Source organism: Mesoplodon densirostris, chromosome 4 (genome assembly GCF_025265405.1).
Source record: "Mesoplodon densirostris isolate mMesDen1 chromosome 4, mMesDen1 primary haplotype, whole genome shotgun sequence".
Taxonomy (NCBI): Eukaryota; Metazoa; Chordata; class Mammalia; order Artiodactyla; family Ziphiidae; genus Mesoplodon; species Mesoplodon densirostris.
The window spans coordinates 147,942,287-147,958,937 of record NC_082664.1 but is presented as its reverse complement, the minus strand read 5'-3'; the positions used below and the strand labels follow the sequence as shown (position 1 = coordinate 147,958,937).

The 16,651-nt window shown below is 39.8% G+C and overlaps 1 protein-coding gene across 4 annotated transcripts in view; it reads left to right on the top strand.

The window, feature by feature from the left end:
• The window catches only part of SEC11A (SEC11 homolog A, signal peptidase complex subunit), a 49,253-nt gene extending 35,714 nt beyond the window's left edge, over positions 1-13,539 (top strand). For 2 of the 4 annotated variants that reach the window (XM_060095332.1, XM_060095329.1), the window contains 3 exons: positions 6,084-6,203; positions 12,796-12,853; positions 13,016-13,539. In XM_060095332.1, the coding sequence (XP_059951315.1) occupies positions 6,084-6,203; positions 12,796-12,853; positions 13,016-13,066 (229 nt within the window). In that variant the 3' untranslated portion in view covers positions 13,067-13,539. Of the gene's footprint in view, positions 1-6,083; positions 6,204-6,718; positions 6,768-12,795; positions 12,854-13,015 lie in introns of all 4 variants that reach the window. The other 2 variants (XM_060095330.1, XM_060095331.1) reach the window with 2 other exon arrangements.
• Positions 13,540-16,651: the final 3,112 nt, after the last annotated feature.

Here is a 16,651-nt window from a genome sequence, read left to right as displayed (position 1 = left end):
AGGGTTTTCTTGGTTCCCTTCCACTTCCCAACCAGATCAGTAACCCTGTCTGTATATAGCCCCAGAAAAAACATGACACAAAGGTTGATCCCAAATAGAATCTTCTGATATAATGGATGAGGTAGCCCTAACCTTTCAAAAACAAACCTTTAAGGCAATCTCACAGATATTTTAAATAAGAATAAATTTGTCAACTTTTTCAAATTCCAAAGAAAATTTCTGAAATCTAGGTCATTCTTGTAAATATAGACTCTTGCGTTTTAGAATTGAAAAAGATATATGTAAAACCTTGAGAATCCCCTGGTGTGGAAGAGGGACATAACAATGAGCAAAAAATGTCACCTCTCTGGGTCTCAGTTTCCCTGTCTGTAGTAGAAAGAGGTTCAGGAAGATGAACTATAAGATCTCTGGGTTCAGTATTTTAAGATAACTTCAAATGGAGTATAATCTGTAAAAATTTTGGATCCCTGTGTTGTACACCTGAAAACTAATATAATATTGTAAATCAACTATACCTCAATAAAAAATAATAATAAAATAAAGTATGCAGGAACAAAAAAAGATGTCTGGGCTCTAAGCCTATGCTTCCCTGTGCAGCTGCATATTCCTCACCCCCTCCATTCCAAGTCTGTAATATTTCTCGTTAAGGAAAACTTGCAGAAGGAGGGAAAGAAAGAAATGAAAAAGGGATTGTCCTGGAGGACATACAGAGGGAAGTAAAACAGTGGGAGTGATGTAGGTTCTTGAGTATGAGGAAGCCCTAAACAGATACTACCTCATGCTTACCACCCTCTCAAGTAGTTTACATTCTCCACTTCCAGAAGAGGGAACTGTCAACTGTTGGTTTTTGAAAAATCCCTGTAAACATTCTAGCTTAGAAGAGTTCTTTCTTCACTGATAAAATAAAGATCTTACTGCTCTTTTTTTTCCATACTTCAGTATATTGGAAGATTATAATTTTTATATTGCATTCTATTAGTGACTAGGAAGGAATAACTTAGTTTTTTTTAATTTTACTTATATTTATTGTGAAGGTTTATTCAGTACAGGTAGTGTTTTCCACATTCTCAAAGTATATTTGTGTTGTTTGTTCTCAGCACTGCCTGTTGTGAACAAATCAAAACAACTTTCCCCTGAATTTATCAGAAAAAAATCATGCCCTGCTTTGGGTAGAGCAGAAGTTGTCCATTTTTATGTGTGATCCTTTTAAATTGAGTTATTTATTTTAGAATAGGTTTATATATATATATATATATATATATATATATATATATATATATGTATGTATGTTTGTTTGTTTATTTATTTATATTTATTTTGGGTCTTCGTTGCTGCGCACGGGCTTTCTGTAGTTGTAGCGAGTGGGAGCTACTCTTCGTTGTGGTGCACGTGCTTCTCATTGCGGTGGCTTCTCTTGTTGTGGAGCACCAGCTCTAGGCGCATGGGCTTCAGTAGTTGTGGCAGGTGGGCTCAGTAGTTGTGGCTCGTGGGCTCTAGAGCACAGGCTCAGTAGTTGTGCTGCACGGGCTTAGTTGCTCCATGGCCTGTGGGATCTTCCCAGACCAGGGCTTAAACCCGTGTCCCCTGCATTGGCAGGTGGATTCTTAACCAGTGTGCCACCAGGGAAGTCCCGAGTTTTTATTTTAAAACAGTTATCTTGTTTCAGGACAGGTTCACTGACAGATATATCAATTACAGATTCCTTAAATTTAACAGAATTGTGAACATTTTAAACTGTATGGTATTTGTAATCTGACGTTATTGGTCATTTACTTTAAACATTTGAGATGCCTTCAATTAGTAGGCCTGTTTAAATAACAGATCCTATTAATCTTCTGAAGTTTCAAAATTCCTTTTTTGGGGTGGGGGAAGACTAAAATACCTGGTTGTAATAATCATTTGATTTAATAGTATTAACATTGTTCTTAAATATGGGACCAAAGGACAACCAAAATGGATTAAGTTTTTGTAGTAAATGTGTCCTGAACGTTTTCAAGCTGGTATTTGCACTGTTACATGTTTCTGTCATCTGAACCTTATTTTAAGAAATGAAATCCTGAGCTTTAAGAATAGAGGTAAAAAAAAAAGGAAAAAGAATAGAGGTAGGAATTGTTCAGCTAACCTCTCTCTTGTCTCATTCTTCCTTCTCCATCTACCTTTTTTTTAATATAAATTTTTTAATTAATTTATTTATTTATTTATTTTTGGTTGTGTTGGGTCTTCGTTTCTGTGCGAAGGCTTTCTCTAGTGGTGGCGAACGGGGGCTACTCTTCATCGCGGTGCGCGGGCCTCTCACTATCGCGGCCTCTCTTGTTGCGGAGCACAAGCTCCAGACGCGCAGGTTCAGTAGTTGTGGCTCACGGGCCTAGTTGCTCTGCGGCATGTGGGATCTCCCCAGACCAGGGCTCAAACCTGTGTCCCCTGCATTGGCAGGCAAATTCTCAACCACTGTGCCACCAGGGAAGCCCTACTCTTTTTTTAAAATAAATTTTATTTATTTAATTTTTTTTTTTTTTTGGCACCTGGACAGGGACTTGAACCCTGGGCCCTCAGATTAAAAGTTCCATCTGCTTCTTATGTAACTTTGTAAATATAACATAAAACTCTTTTTTTTCATATATTGAATCTCCATCTTGTGAACATTCTTATTACATTATTATTGTTACACATGATGCTGTGTGAAATTGGAAAATACAAAATTTCCTGTAATCCTAGCATCCAGAGATAAAATGTTAAGTTGGGGGTCATTCTCTTTTTGTCTTATAAACATACGTTTTCCTCCCCATGCAACACTGGGATATGCTCAATACTACCTTTTTTTTTTTTTTTTAACATCTCTATTGGAGTATAATTGCTTTACAATGTTGTGTTAGTTTTTGCTGTATAACAAAGTAAATCACTTATATGTATACATATATCCCCATATCCCCTCCCTCTTGCACCTCCCTCCCACCCTCCCTATCCCACCCCTATAGGTGGTCACAAAGCACTGAGCTGATCTCCCTGTGCTATGCAGCTGCTTCCCCCTAGCTATCTATTTTACATTTGGTAGTGTATATATGTCAGTGCTACTCTCTTACTTCATCCCAGCTTACCCTTCCCCATCCCTGTGCCCTCAAGTCCATTCTCTATGTCTGCATCTTTTTTCCTGTCCTGCCCCTGGGTTCATCAGTGGGTTCATCAGAACCATTTTATTTTTTATTTTTTGGTTCCATATATATGGTTAGCATACGGTATTTGTTTTTCTCTTTCTGACTTACTTCACTCTGTATGACAGACTCTTAGGTCCATCCACCTCACTACAAATAACTCAATTTTGTTTCTTTTTATGGCTGAGTAATATTCTGCTGTATATATGTGCCACATCTTCTTCATCCATTCATCTGTCGATGGACACTTAGGTTGCTTCCATGTCCTGGCTATTGTAAATAATGCTGCAATGAACATGTGGTACATGCTTCTTTTTGAATTACGGTTTTCTCAGGGTATACGCCCAGTAGTGGGATTGCTGGGTCATATGGTAGTTCTATTTTTAGTTTTTTAAGGAACCTCCATACTATTCTCCATAGTGGCTGCATCAGTATACATTCTCACCAACAGTGCAAGAGGGTTCCCTTTTCTCCACACCCTCTACAGCATTTATTGTTTGTAGATTTTTTGATAATGGCAGTACTGACTGGTGTGAGGTGATACCTCATTGTAGTTTTGACTTGCATTTCTCTAATGATTAGTGATGTTGAACATCGTTTCATGTGTTTGTCGGCAGTCTGTATATCTTCTTTGGAGAAATGTCTATTTAGGTCTTCTGCCCATTTTTGGATTGGGCTGTTTGTTCTTTTGTTATTGAGCTGCATGAGCTGCTTGTATATTTTGGAGATTAATTATTTGTCAGTTGCTTCGTTTGCAAATATTTTCTCCCATTCTGAGGGGGTTGTCTTTTTGTCTTGTTCATGGTTTCCTTTGCTGTGCAAAAGCTTTTAAGTTTCATTAGGTCCCATTTGTTTATTTTTGTTTTTATTTCCCTTACTCTAGGAGGTGAGTCAAAAAAGAACTTGCTGTGATTTATGTCATAGCATGTTCTGCCTATGTTTTCCTCTAAGAGTTTTATTTATGGGACTCTCTGCACTTCCTGGACTTGATTGACTATTTCCTCTCCCATGTTAGGGAAGTTTTCAACTATAATCTCTTCAAATATTTTCTCAGACCCTTTCTTTTTCTCTTCTTCTTCTGGGACCCCTATAATTTGAATGTTGGTGCAATTAATGTTGTCCAAGAGGTCTCTGAGACTGTCCTCAATTCTTTTCATTCTTTTTTTTTTTATTCTGCTCTGTGGTAGTTATTTCCACTAGTTTATCTTCCAGGTCACTTGTCTGTTCTTCTGCCTCAGTTATTCTGCTATTGATTCCTTCTAGAGAATTTTTGTGTGTGTGTGTGTATGTGTGTGTGGTACGTGGGCCTCTCACTGTTGTGGCTTCTCCCGTTGCGGAGCACAGGCTCCGGACACGCAGGCTCAGCGGCCATGGCTCACTGGCCCAGCCGCTCTGCAGCATGTGGGATCTTCCCGGACTGGGGCACGAACCCGTGTCCCCTGCATCAGCAGGCGGACTCTCAACCACTGCGCCACCAGGGAAGCCCTTGAGTTAATTTTTTAAGATAGTCTTTATCAACTGTAAAATGCACTTTGCTTTCAGTTAAATTTTAAGATTACTAGAAGCCTCATGGTTCTTTAGTAGAATTAAATTAATAATTATCTGATCGAGTAGAATGATGTTTCTATAGGCCCTGGCTTGTAAAAGTAGTGCATGTTTGTCGGAGAAAAAAAATGAGAAGCTAAAAGTCAGCTCAAAAAAAAGCCATAGATAGCTGCTGTTTACACCTTGGTCTATCATTTTAGACCTTGTTTAATATATTTTTTTTTACTTTATTTTTCATATGGAGAATTTCTAACATGCACGGAAGTAGACAAAACAGTATAATAAACCTCCATGTACCAGTCACCTAGTTCCAATAATTATTAATCTATAGCCAATTCTGCCTACATTACCACCTCTTCCCCTTCTCCTGCCTGTATTATTTTGAATCAAATCCTAGATATCATGTGGTATCATATGTGAATATTTCAATAAATAGCTATAAAACATAACCAGTGAACTTTTAAAGAGTATAACTATAATTAACATTCTTACACCTAAAAAATGAACAATCATTCCTTTGTATCATTAAGTTTCCAATCTTTGTTCAAATTTCCAATTGTGTCTTAACTTTTTTTAACAATTTGTTTGAATCCAGATTCAAAGAAGGTCCTCAATTGCAGTTGGTTGATATGGCTTTATAATGTCTTTTTTTTTTTTGCTGTACGCGGGCCTCTCACTGTTGTGGCCTCTCCCGTTGCGGAGCACAGGCTCCGGCCGCGCAGGCTCAGCGGCCATGGCTCACGGCCCCAGCCGCTCCGCGGCATGTGGGATCTTCCCAGACCGGGGCACGAACCCGTGTCCCCTGCATCGGCAGGCGGACTCTCAACCACTGCGCCACCAGGGAAGCCCTATAATGTCTTTTATTTAAATCTGTAAATTCCTTCTCTAACTTTCTTTGTCCCTTGCAATTTATTGGTTGAGGAAACTGGGTCATTCTGTAGTTTCCCACAGTCTTCATTTGGAAGATTATATCCAAACGAAGTAGTTTAATGTGTTCCTTTGTGCTTTGTATTTCCAAAATATTTGTGGTTTGTGTTTATTTTAATATGAAAATGAGATTACACTGTACATGCTATTTTGTAATATTTTTTCACTTAATAAAATTTGTATGATCTTCTGATATCATTAAATAAATTTTCTTCTGTATCATCAGCCTTAATGCTTGCATAGATTTCAACTCCTGTTAGACTTTGTTTGCTTCCAGTTTTTTCTTATTGTAAACAATATAGCTATGAACATCCTTTTAGCTAAATAAATAATTATTTTGATATTGGGAATGATGATAAAATGCCACAGTTCCACAGGAATTTTCAGTTAACATGAACAAATTTTGTACTTTGAAATGGCATGAAGGTATTTGGTGACTTGGGTTTCCCTTACTGTTTTAAGGCAAAATGGACATATCAAGTTTTTGACCAAAGGAGATAATAATGCGGTTGATGACCGAGGCCTCTATAAACAAGGACAACATTGGCTAGAGAAAAAAGATGTCGTGGGGAGAGCGAGGGGGTAAGTATAGAGGGGAGATTTACTGAAACATTGGCTCTCTCGATCATATTGTCTGATCATACACAATTGAATATAATGGTTTGGTCCTGGTTCATCCAAATCACCTTGTGTCCTTTGAAAAAGTATGCTTCTTAAAATGCATCTGAAACTTCAGGTTTACTGCTCCAGAAGGGAGGATATGGGGTGCTATAAAAGAACAGAATATTAGTGATGAGGATGAATTAGAGTGACAATTTAAAAAATTCATTTGTCTGTTTAATTCATTTCAGAAATGTTACTGGGCACCTTCCATGTACTCTGACGTCTAATACTGTGCTAGGCTCTGGGGATCCAGAGCGGTATTAATCCTGCTTCTTGAAACTTACATTTCTTAAGTGTTTACTGAGTCAGCAACTTAAAGTGTTCATCTAGATTAATTTCATCATGGTGATTTATTCCATATTGTTTTATTTCTAGTTTTGAAATTATTGAGGTCAAATGAAATTTAAAAGTTATATTAAGCCTGTTTATTTCAGATTTTATCAGGAGAACAGATCAGTGAAGGACAGGAATTGTAAGTTACTGGTATGAGGAAGTATGAGATTATTACTACCTTCATGTTATTAATACTATTAACGATAACTCACATTTATTAGGGCTTACTCTGTGCCAGAGACTCAATCTAAGTGCTTTCTTTACAAGTATTACCTCATTTTAACCTCAGAACAACCCTAATATTTCCATTCTACAGATGAGGAAACACAGACGTGTTAAGTTGTTTATCTAAGGTCACACTGATGATAGTAAGTGACTGGCTGATTCCAGAGCCCACCCTTTTAACCATCATAGCAAAATTACTGGTATAACACTTCTGAGAAGGGTAGCTGTTTGTTCTCACTCTTTAGATGCCACGTGGCACTCTTATCCACTGTCAGAACATCTGCTCCTTCTAACCTAGTACAGACACTGTGGATTCAGTGATTCCACTAGCGAACAGTGGAACTGAGGAACTGTGTTCCCATAAAGAAATAAATTCAAGTTATTAAGTAAAAGCTGCCTCAGTTACAGCAGAAGAGATGTTTAGTTTGGGGCCAGAGAGATCGGATCAGAAAAAGCACCAATGTGTTTTGTCTTCGGCAGACCTGGTTTTTTGTGCACGCCTCCAGTTCAAGGGAACTTGATTTCCTATGATGGAGATAAACATACTTTTATAATTCAAATTAGATTATCAGTGCTTCTGAGAAGTGATAGTTCCCATTTCCCTCAGTTCCCAAGGTGCTGCTAATATCAGCCTCTTAGAGTCTTTTTGCTTTTCCTTTAATGGCAAATGTACAGATTCTTCTAGAAACATAAGGAAATAACAGTCATCAAAAAGCAGAGTCACTTCTTTCCTTTCAGTTCCTCCATAAATATTTAATTTTTTGGCTTGTGTTCTTTTAGCCGATATGTGTAAAGATGCAGATCTTAATGTGTAAGTGTGTATACATAAACACATTTTGTGTATGGGGAGAGAATGGTCACACTGCTTATAACCTCTTTTTCATCCTCCAATCAAAAGATTTATTTCCATATCATCATTTTCAAATCTGTATGCTACTCTACTGTGTGCAGAGACCATATTTTTATTTAGCCAATCTCCTATTGTCAGATGCCTTTGATTGTGAACAGTGTTACGATGAGCATCCCTGTTACATATATCTCAGTGCCTCTGCCCTATCATTTCTTCACAGTAAATTCTTACACTTGGAATGACCTGGTGAAACATAAGCATATTTTAAGGCTTTGGACAAATTTTGCTGTACAGTTTTATTTGTACTCCTCCCAGAGGGTCTCTTTATCTGGATCTTGATTCTTAGGTGTTCAGTGCAGCTCTGTCTGCTCATTCTGGCCCCCTGTTTGGGTAAAAAAATGCATCATCCTATGGAAGGGTGGAGGAACCAGGCTTTCTTTTACTCAAGTAACTTGTCTTTTCTGAAGAATTTTTTAAAAGTCCCAAACTATGTACAGTGTTATTTCTAAAATCCCAACATTGAAAGTTATAGGCCTTTTTCTGGCTGTTAATTAAAAATACGGGGGCTTCCCTGGTGGCGCAGTGGTTGAGAGTCCGCCTGCCGATGCAAGGGACACGGGTTCGTGCCCCGGTCCGGGAGGATCCCACATGCTGCGGAGCGGCTGGGTCCGTGAGCCGTGGCCGCTGAGCCTGCACGTTCAGAGCCTGTTCTCCGCAATGGGAGAGGCCACAACAGTGAGAGGCCCACATACCACACACACACACACAAAAAAAATGTTATAGTCTGGTACTCTCTTAATTAAATAATTTTCCATGAAGTATAAACATCTGGGACATGAACAGCAGGAGCACAGAATCTTAACTGTACAAATTCACTTTCCATTGATTATGCCACCACGTACCTTGACACATAATGAGGCACATCACCTCCTTTTGTGAAAATTGTGTTTATAAAATGCTAAACTATATTTCAGAGTCAGACTGTACCCAAACCTTGGAATTTTTTTTTTCAAACAGCTGCACACTAAAAAATTTTACACTGAAGCCTAAAGCCCTAAATAAAAACAATTTTTATTGAAATATAATTCATATATATTAGGATATAAAATTTACCCTTTTAATGTGTACAGTACAGCGAGTTTTATTATATTCACAAAGTTGTAAAACCATCACCACTGTTTAATTCCAGAACATTTCCTCACCCCAAAAAGAGAACTTGGTACTGATTTGCAGTCACTCCGCATCCCCTTCTCCCTGCAGCCCCTGGCAACCACTGATCTATTTCCTGTCTCTATGGATTGCCTGTTCTGGACATTTTATATAAACAGAATCTTACAACATGTGGTCTTACAATATGTCCGGCTTCTTTCACCTAGCATAATGTTTTCAAGGTTCATTCATGTTATAGCATGTAATAAAACACTTTTAGAAAGTGAAACTAATACTGAACCAAGTAAGAATAGGGGTGATTCTTTCCAAATTCAGGTAGTTGAAAAACACAAGAAAACCTATTAGTCAAAGACGAGTAGAAAGCAACAGGAAAAGAGGATGAAAGCCTGGCAGAAGATCAGGGAATAGGGAAATATTGACAGCGAAAAGAAGAGTAAAAATAAAGGAAGGAGCAGAGTAATTGAGCTCTCTGTTGACTGAAATCAGTTTTATGGAGGAGGCTTTTGTTTATTTATTTATTTATTATTTATTTTGTCTGTGTCTGGTCTTAGTTGTGGCACATGGGATCTTCGTTGCCACCTGCGGGATCTTCCGTTGTGGCATTTGAACTCTTAGTTGCGGCATGCATGTGGCATCCAGTTCCCTGACCAAGGATCGAACCCAGGCCCCCTGCATTGGGAGCATGGAGTCTTAGCCACTGGACCACCAGGGAAGTCCTGGAGGAGTCTTTTAAAATGTACTTTTTACTTAGCTTGAAACAGACCGTTCCGGGATAGAAACAATGGTCCTTTTTAAGGCAGCTACTGGGGTCCAAACTTCCCAGACGTAGATCCCTTTTGACATCTGACAGATTATTTTCACCCAGAGCATCAGCAGATAGTTCTTCCTTCTGAGGCTCCTTTCTTGGCAGCACCTTTGATCCCAAGAACTCCCAGGGACACGTATTTACCCCTAATGTACCTTCTAGGTGTTAACTTGCCACAGGCTGGTGTTGAGGTTGGCTTTGTGGATGGCATTTGTTTTACTTATTTTAAACCTCTGCTTATTATCAACTTTGCTTTAGCAGAGTTTATCTGAACTCAGTAGGATAAAAGTGCAACTGATTTGAGTTTAAGATGACTGATGATAGCAGGATTATGCACTTGATTAGCAACCCTTGACTGTCTCTGTCCATGGAGGAAAACAGTAGTATAGGTAATTAAATCTTTTGTTTGACTTTGGACTGCCTGTCATATTCTGGCAACCTTATGTTTTGCTTCTGTTACTCCTAAAGATCAAGTTGCTTCTATTTCACACTTACGGTGGGCAAGGAAAACCCACCTTAGGGGGGGGAAATGTTTCCATGGATAACCCATAAGCAGACTATGTGATCATTGTGGTTCTTTGAGCATAGATATCATTGTATGGAGGTAACAGTGAAAGTCTCTACCCATGAGCATGGCTGTTGATTGATCATCAGGCCAGAATTAGCAGTCTGATGTTGTTTTATTTATTTAAAACTTTTTTTTTTTTTAGATTTTTATTTTATTTTCTTTTCTTATTTTTGGCTGCGTTGGGTCTTCATTGCTATGCGTGGGCCTTCTCTAGTTGCGGTGAGCGGGGGCTACTCTTCGTTGCGGTGCGCAGGCTTCTCACTGTGGTGGCTTCTCGTTGCGGAGTGCGGGCTCCAGGTGCGTGGGCTTCAGTAGTTGTGGCACACAGGCTCAGTAGTTGTGGCTTGTGGGCTCTAGAGCACAGGCTCAGTAGTTGTGGCATACGGGCTTAGTTGCTCCGCGGCATGTGGGATCTTCCCAGACCAGGGCTCGAACCCGTGTCCCCCTGCATTGACAGGCAGATTCTTAACCACTGTGCCACCAGGGAAGCCCCTGATGTTGTTTTAATAGAAGTCACAGATGCTTTTATAGCTTTTAATCTGCATTTTACTGTAAGGCATTTGCCTTTATGTTCTTAAATTTAGACAATTTTCCTTCTGAAAGACTGGAAACTGTTGCTTTTATGAAGATGTTATAAGTGAGACAAAAGAAATAGAGTTGTTGCATTAAAAAGAAAAAATATGTGTATTAAAAATATAGAAAACCTTTATCTACCCTCCTAGAGCTTAGCTAGGCCATTCTGTAGTGACTGTTACTTTTCAGCTCTTAGAGGTCCCAGGGGTTGAAAATAAAGCATGGGCCCTAAAAGGGGATGTGATTTGTCACCACATGCCTGTTCCATACATCTTGCTTGCTAGAACTGTGCTTCTTGTACTTTAATGTGCAGAAGCGTCATTTGGGCCCGACCCTCCAGATGTGCTCTGACTCAGTAAATCTGGGAAGATAGAGCAATCTGCACTTCTTAAAATTTTTATTTATTTATGGCTGTGTTAGATCTTCGTTGCTGCATGCAGGCTTTCTCTAGTTGCGGCAAGTGGGGGCTACTCTTCGTTGCGGTGCATGGGCTTCTCTTTGTGGTGGCTTCTCTTGTTGCGGAGCACAGGCTCTAGGAGTGTGGGCTTCAGTAGTTGTGTCTCGTGGGCACTAGAGCGCAGGTTCAGTAGTTGTGGTGCACAAGCTTAGTTGCTCTGCGGCATGTGGGGTCTTCCTGGACCAGGGCTCAAACCCGTGTCCCGTGCATTGACAGGCGGATTTTTAACCACCATGCCACTGGGCAAGTCCGCAATCTGCATTTTTTTTTTTTTTTTTTTTGCGGTACACGGGCCTCTCACTGTTGTGGCCTCTCCCGTTGCGGAGCACAGGTTCCAGACGCGCAGGCTCAGCTGCCGTGGCTCACGGGCCTAGCCGCTCCGCGGCACGTGGGATCTTCCCAGACCGGGGCACGAACCCGTGTCCCCTGCATCGGCGGGTGGATTCTCAACCACTGCGCCACCAGGGAAGCCCAAGAGTCTTTCGTTTTGAGGGGAGAATTGAAGTCCCAGGAGGAAGTGAGATCCCCAAGGGAAAGAGAAAAGAAGAGGCCTGGATATTCCAGCATTCAATCAGGCAGTATTTACTGGATGCCTGCTATGTGCCAAGTGTCAAGTTTGGCCTTGAAGATACAGTGGGGAAGAGATTGGCACTGTTTCTGCCTTTATAGAGCTTAGAGTCTAGTAGGGGAGACGGACACTATCCAGCTAGTTAGGCAATTAATTCTGTAATTAAACTCAGGATGAAGACTTCAAAGGAAATATATGAGGTGATATGAGATTATTTAACAAGTGGTTTTACCTAGTTTGAGGGGACAAACTTTAGGGACAAGAGGAAAGCAAGAGCTAGTGAAAAAGCAAAGGTGTAGCAGCCAAGAGGTAGGTAGAGAAAGAGACTGGTATGTTACAGAAACCAAGCAGAAAGATTTCAAGGGCAAGTTTCTGGTCATCAAAGTCAAGTGCTGCAGAGATGAAAAGGAAGATAGGAGCTGAGACTGGTCTTCTGCATACAGTGATTTAAACTGTTCTAGAAGAAGTTTCAGGAATAAGAGAGCCAAAGCCAGATTACAAGTGGTTAAAAAATGAGAGGGTGGTGAAATCTTAAGTACTATAATAGAGCTGTACACTCACTTTTTGGACACTTAACATGAAGTACCTTGTAATGTTCTGGCTGTGTTTGCCTTGTCTCCCCAGCTAGATTGACAGCTCTCCACAGGTTATAACAACAAACCCAACCCCTAACACTGAATCAGCATGTGGCATTAGAGTCACCAACTAGAGGTCAGAGACCTCAGATCTGGTACTGGTTCCACCATGTACCTTGCACATGAGCAACTGTTTCCTCATCTATAAAATGGCTGTACCCCTAACTTCCCTATCACATGGGCTGTTGAAAGGGTCTAATAGGACAGTATATACAAATGGATTTTGTGAGCTGAAAATTAGTATTCTATGGAAGATACTGAGAATGTTCAGTAAATGATAACAGCTACGTAGAAAGTTCTATGATGATCAGTTTTTTGTTTGTTTAGATTCGTTCCTTACATTGGGATTGTGACGATCCTCATGAATGACTATCCTAAATTTAAGGTAAGATCCTGTACTATATGTTTCATTAATTTTGGAAACCGTTAAATGGATTACAGTTAAAAGATGGAAGACCAGTTGGATAGTTTAGTGATTTATCATGGTCACAAAGGCCAGTTTGTTAATTAACACTCTCTGACTTGTGGTTCTGTGTTTGTTTTCTAGTATGCAGTACTATTTTTGCTGGGTTTATTTGTGCTGGTCCATCGTGAGTAAGAAATCTGCCTTGCTGTTCCTGGAAGATGCTGTACTTTTTGTTCCTGAATGTTTGGAGTAGATATCAATCTGTGGTTGGTGGAATGGAGAACACATGTTGGCGCTTCTTGGTAGCACTGGTTTGCATTAGTTTATGTTTCCACGCCAGAGTACGTGTGGGCGGGTGCATGTGCATCACAGCGTGCACTCGAGGGGACTTTCAGTCACAGAATTTCATAAGTTGTCATTGTCACACTTTCGCATTTTTGTACATCAGTGAATTTTTTATATTAAAAGGTTGAGCCAAAGCCCCCAGTGTTTGTATTTTGAAGCCAAGCTTCACTTCTAAAGTGCCTACAGAGTTCTGTAAATGAAAATGCAGCTCTGCACGAGTTTGAAACTGTCATTCCTCCTTATAATGGGAATGGCATATACTGAGGTGGTCGTCGTCTTAACTTTTAAAAATTTTAAATAAAAGACTTTGCATATCGAAACCCCTTATCCCTGACTTGTGTTTGTTGGGAAAGCTTTTGATATTTACTTTCCTGTGCTGGTTCTTAGCACCCTTGGGGAGATACAGGCTTTGATGTGAACAATTCTTCAGCCAAGAAGGTTGTCCTAATACTAACAACTGGTTTTTGTTTGTTTTGTTTTTGTTTTTGTGAAGCAAAAGTAGCCGTTGATATTCGTAAGAAATCTTAGTCATAAAATTGATTCTTCATTAGGGGGTCTCAGATGTGTATAAACCCAGCTGGTTGCCGAGAGGTTCAGAAAATCTCACTTTGCTGTAGACTCATAACCTTTTCTACACTTGAGACGTTCTCAGCTCTTTCTACAAGATGGTAGTGAGTATTAGCATCTGGGGAGGCATGAGGAAGGTGCTGGAGGGCAAGTGTGGTACTTGTTTTCTTTAGACTAATTTGCCTGAACCTGTTCTTGTAGGTGACTGACTTTGCTTTTCTCTAATGCAGACTTTAAGAAGGGAAGGTTTAATGTAGTAAAGGCAAAGCCCACCTGTGTTTTTTTCTTTTAATATTGAGACAGGGAAATAGGGAGCATTTAAACACATTTAAACTCAATGTGTTTAAAGCACAAAATACTCTTAATCCTTTCTGTTCTCTTTTTGTATTAGTGTGAAATCTCAAAGTAAGCAAAATGTTGGGCTAAATGAATGGTTTCTATTATTTGTTCAATTGAGGTGGAAATCAGCCCGTACTTTAATGCTAATGGAATGAGAATAGGGACAGTTAATCTTTTGAAACCTTCTCCTGTAGAGATGGGCCATCCTAAATCCATTATCCAGGCTTTAGCCTTCAAACTTTGGATATGGGTTCTTAATGATATCAACAGAGTATGAAACTTGGCAAATTATTGCTGACAGGTGCTTCTTGAACCTGTCTTTGGGGCCTGTATCATGCTTATGTTTTCTCATGAGCCAAGGAGAGTGCTGAAATGCGCCACCCCCCGCTCCCACCTCCGTGTGTGGCTGAAAATTGCTGCTTCCTCCATTTTCACCTCCTGCAGATGATGGGGTTAATTGTTCAGCCTAAATGGTGCCCTGGCTGTTTTTGTACCAGCCTTTCAGAGACTTCTCTGGGGGAGAAGCAGTGTGTGTTCTGTTGGCAAAGGTTGGGATCCCAAAGTTCTTTGTGATCCTAGCTTGCCAGAGGGTAAACATCCTTGTGCTTCTCTCCTCCGCTGTCCAGATTTCTCCTCCTGTTACACTTGTTGGGAGAGAAATGTTAATATTTTCCTCACTTGCATATTTTCACACCCAGTTTTGTAAACTTACTGTTTTTCCTCCTTTGCTGGATGCTCTAGTTTGAAGCAACAGCTAAATTCTCTGAAAAGTAACCAGATCATTTAAAAATATTTCAATCACTCTAATAGCCAAAAATAAAAAGATTATTTGTGGAGGCAGGTACTGTGTTCCCAGTTTTTATATTGTCTAGTTTAGTGCTAAAACATAAGACTTAAAACTGGGGGATTTTATTAGTAAATGTAATGTGGTTTTTGTGGGTTGTTTTTTTTTTTGGCCATGCCAAGCGGCTTGTGGGATCTTAGTTCCCAACCAGGGATTGAACCTGTGCCCCTGCAGTGGAAGTGCGGAGTCTTAACCACTGGACTGCCGGGGAAGTCCCAGTAAATATAATGTATTTCAGAGCTCTTTGGAAATGTAAGAAATGCCAGAGATGTTTAATTTGGTGTTTTAGTGGAATTATTAACTCTTTGAGATTTCACAGGGCACGTGGGAAGTTAGGAGGGTTTAACCATTGTGAGTGAAGGGAATGGAAGAGGATGAGAATTGATAAAACTTCAGATCAGAACATAATAATGGGATTCTCTGTTGGCTGTTAGTCATCCACTCTCATTAGTCTCTACAGCTTATCTCCAAGTGCCTGTCCTCAGTTATGTTCTCTCTGTTCCCACTGGACACTTCCAGTTGATTGTCCTGTCTTTAAACTTAAGCTCATAGCAGTTCCTGCAAGCTTCCCCTCCAAATTTCCACTTTCCTTTGAAGGAGTATTCACCTAGTTTTTCATTTGCTTACCATATTTAGTCACTTAAAAGCCAACATCTACCCCTGTCATTCCATTCTCATTGCCATCCCTCGAATCCAGAAACATACTCAGGGGCTCCCTGTTGCTTGTGTGTCTTTATGTCCTAGTTTTCCTGTAACATGGCAGTCTGTACCTATTTTAGATCATTTCCACCTGTTAGTTCATTTTACTACTCCTTTCACCTTTAAAAAGTATCTCTTTTTGGACCATAAATTTTGTATTTACCCTACATATTACCTCCGTTTGAAGTTCAAACTTTGAATTCAGCTAACATGAAGCAGCCTTTGCTGTACCACTATGTTTTCCCTTATATTATCTTACACTCTCATTTCTGCTTGTCTGAGTCTCACTTTCTTCACAAAGTAATTGTTCTTCCTCTGTCACTCAGCATTTGAAGACTTATGCTATTTGTGTTAAGTTTGTGGATCTGGACTCAAGTTTCCTCATCGGATTGTAAGTTCCTCCAGTGCAGGAGCCCCATTTTATAGACACCGTACTCTGTTTTCCCAGTAGCATCTAGCAGCATATACTAAATGTTCAGTATAATCATGCATTGGAACCAGAGGCAGTAACTAAGGGTAGCGTTACTGTTGCACTGTTATTCTGGAGCAGAGCATATGAATCATTAAAGTGATTTGTATTTGCCTGTTATTTAGTAAGTACCTTATCTTGGTCTTGGCCAAATTGAAATCTAAAAATTTTATCTCCCTGTGGTTCCATCTAAAACAGCATGGTGCCTTTCTAGAATTTTTTATGTTAACCCTGTTTTCTTCTTTTGTGTGTGTGTCCTTGGTCTCTTCTCATGTTCTCTTTCTCGATGGGAAAAATATTGGCATTTGTCACTTTTCTTAGGGAGTGACAGGCTTCTCAAAGAGCCTAGGCTTGGAATAAAGGCTCTGTTATCCCTGAGCGCATTTCTTGGTCATTTGCATAAGGGTGTTACCAAGTCCTAATAACTCCTCAGGTGTGGGAGCTACCCCAGCTTCTGAGGGTACCTTTGTTATGACGTTTATCACTCTGTTGAGCTTCAGAAATTCTAGCTGAC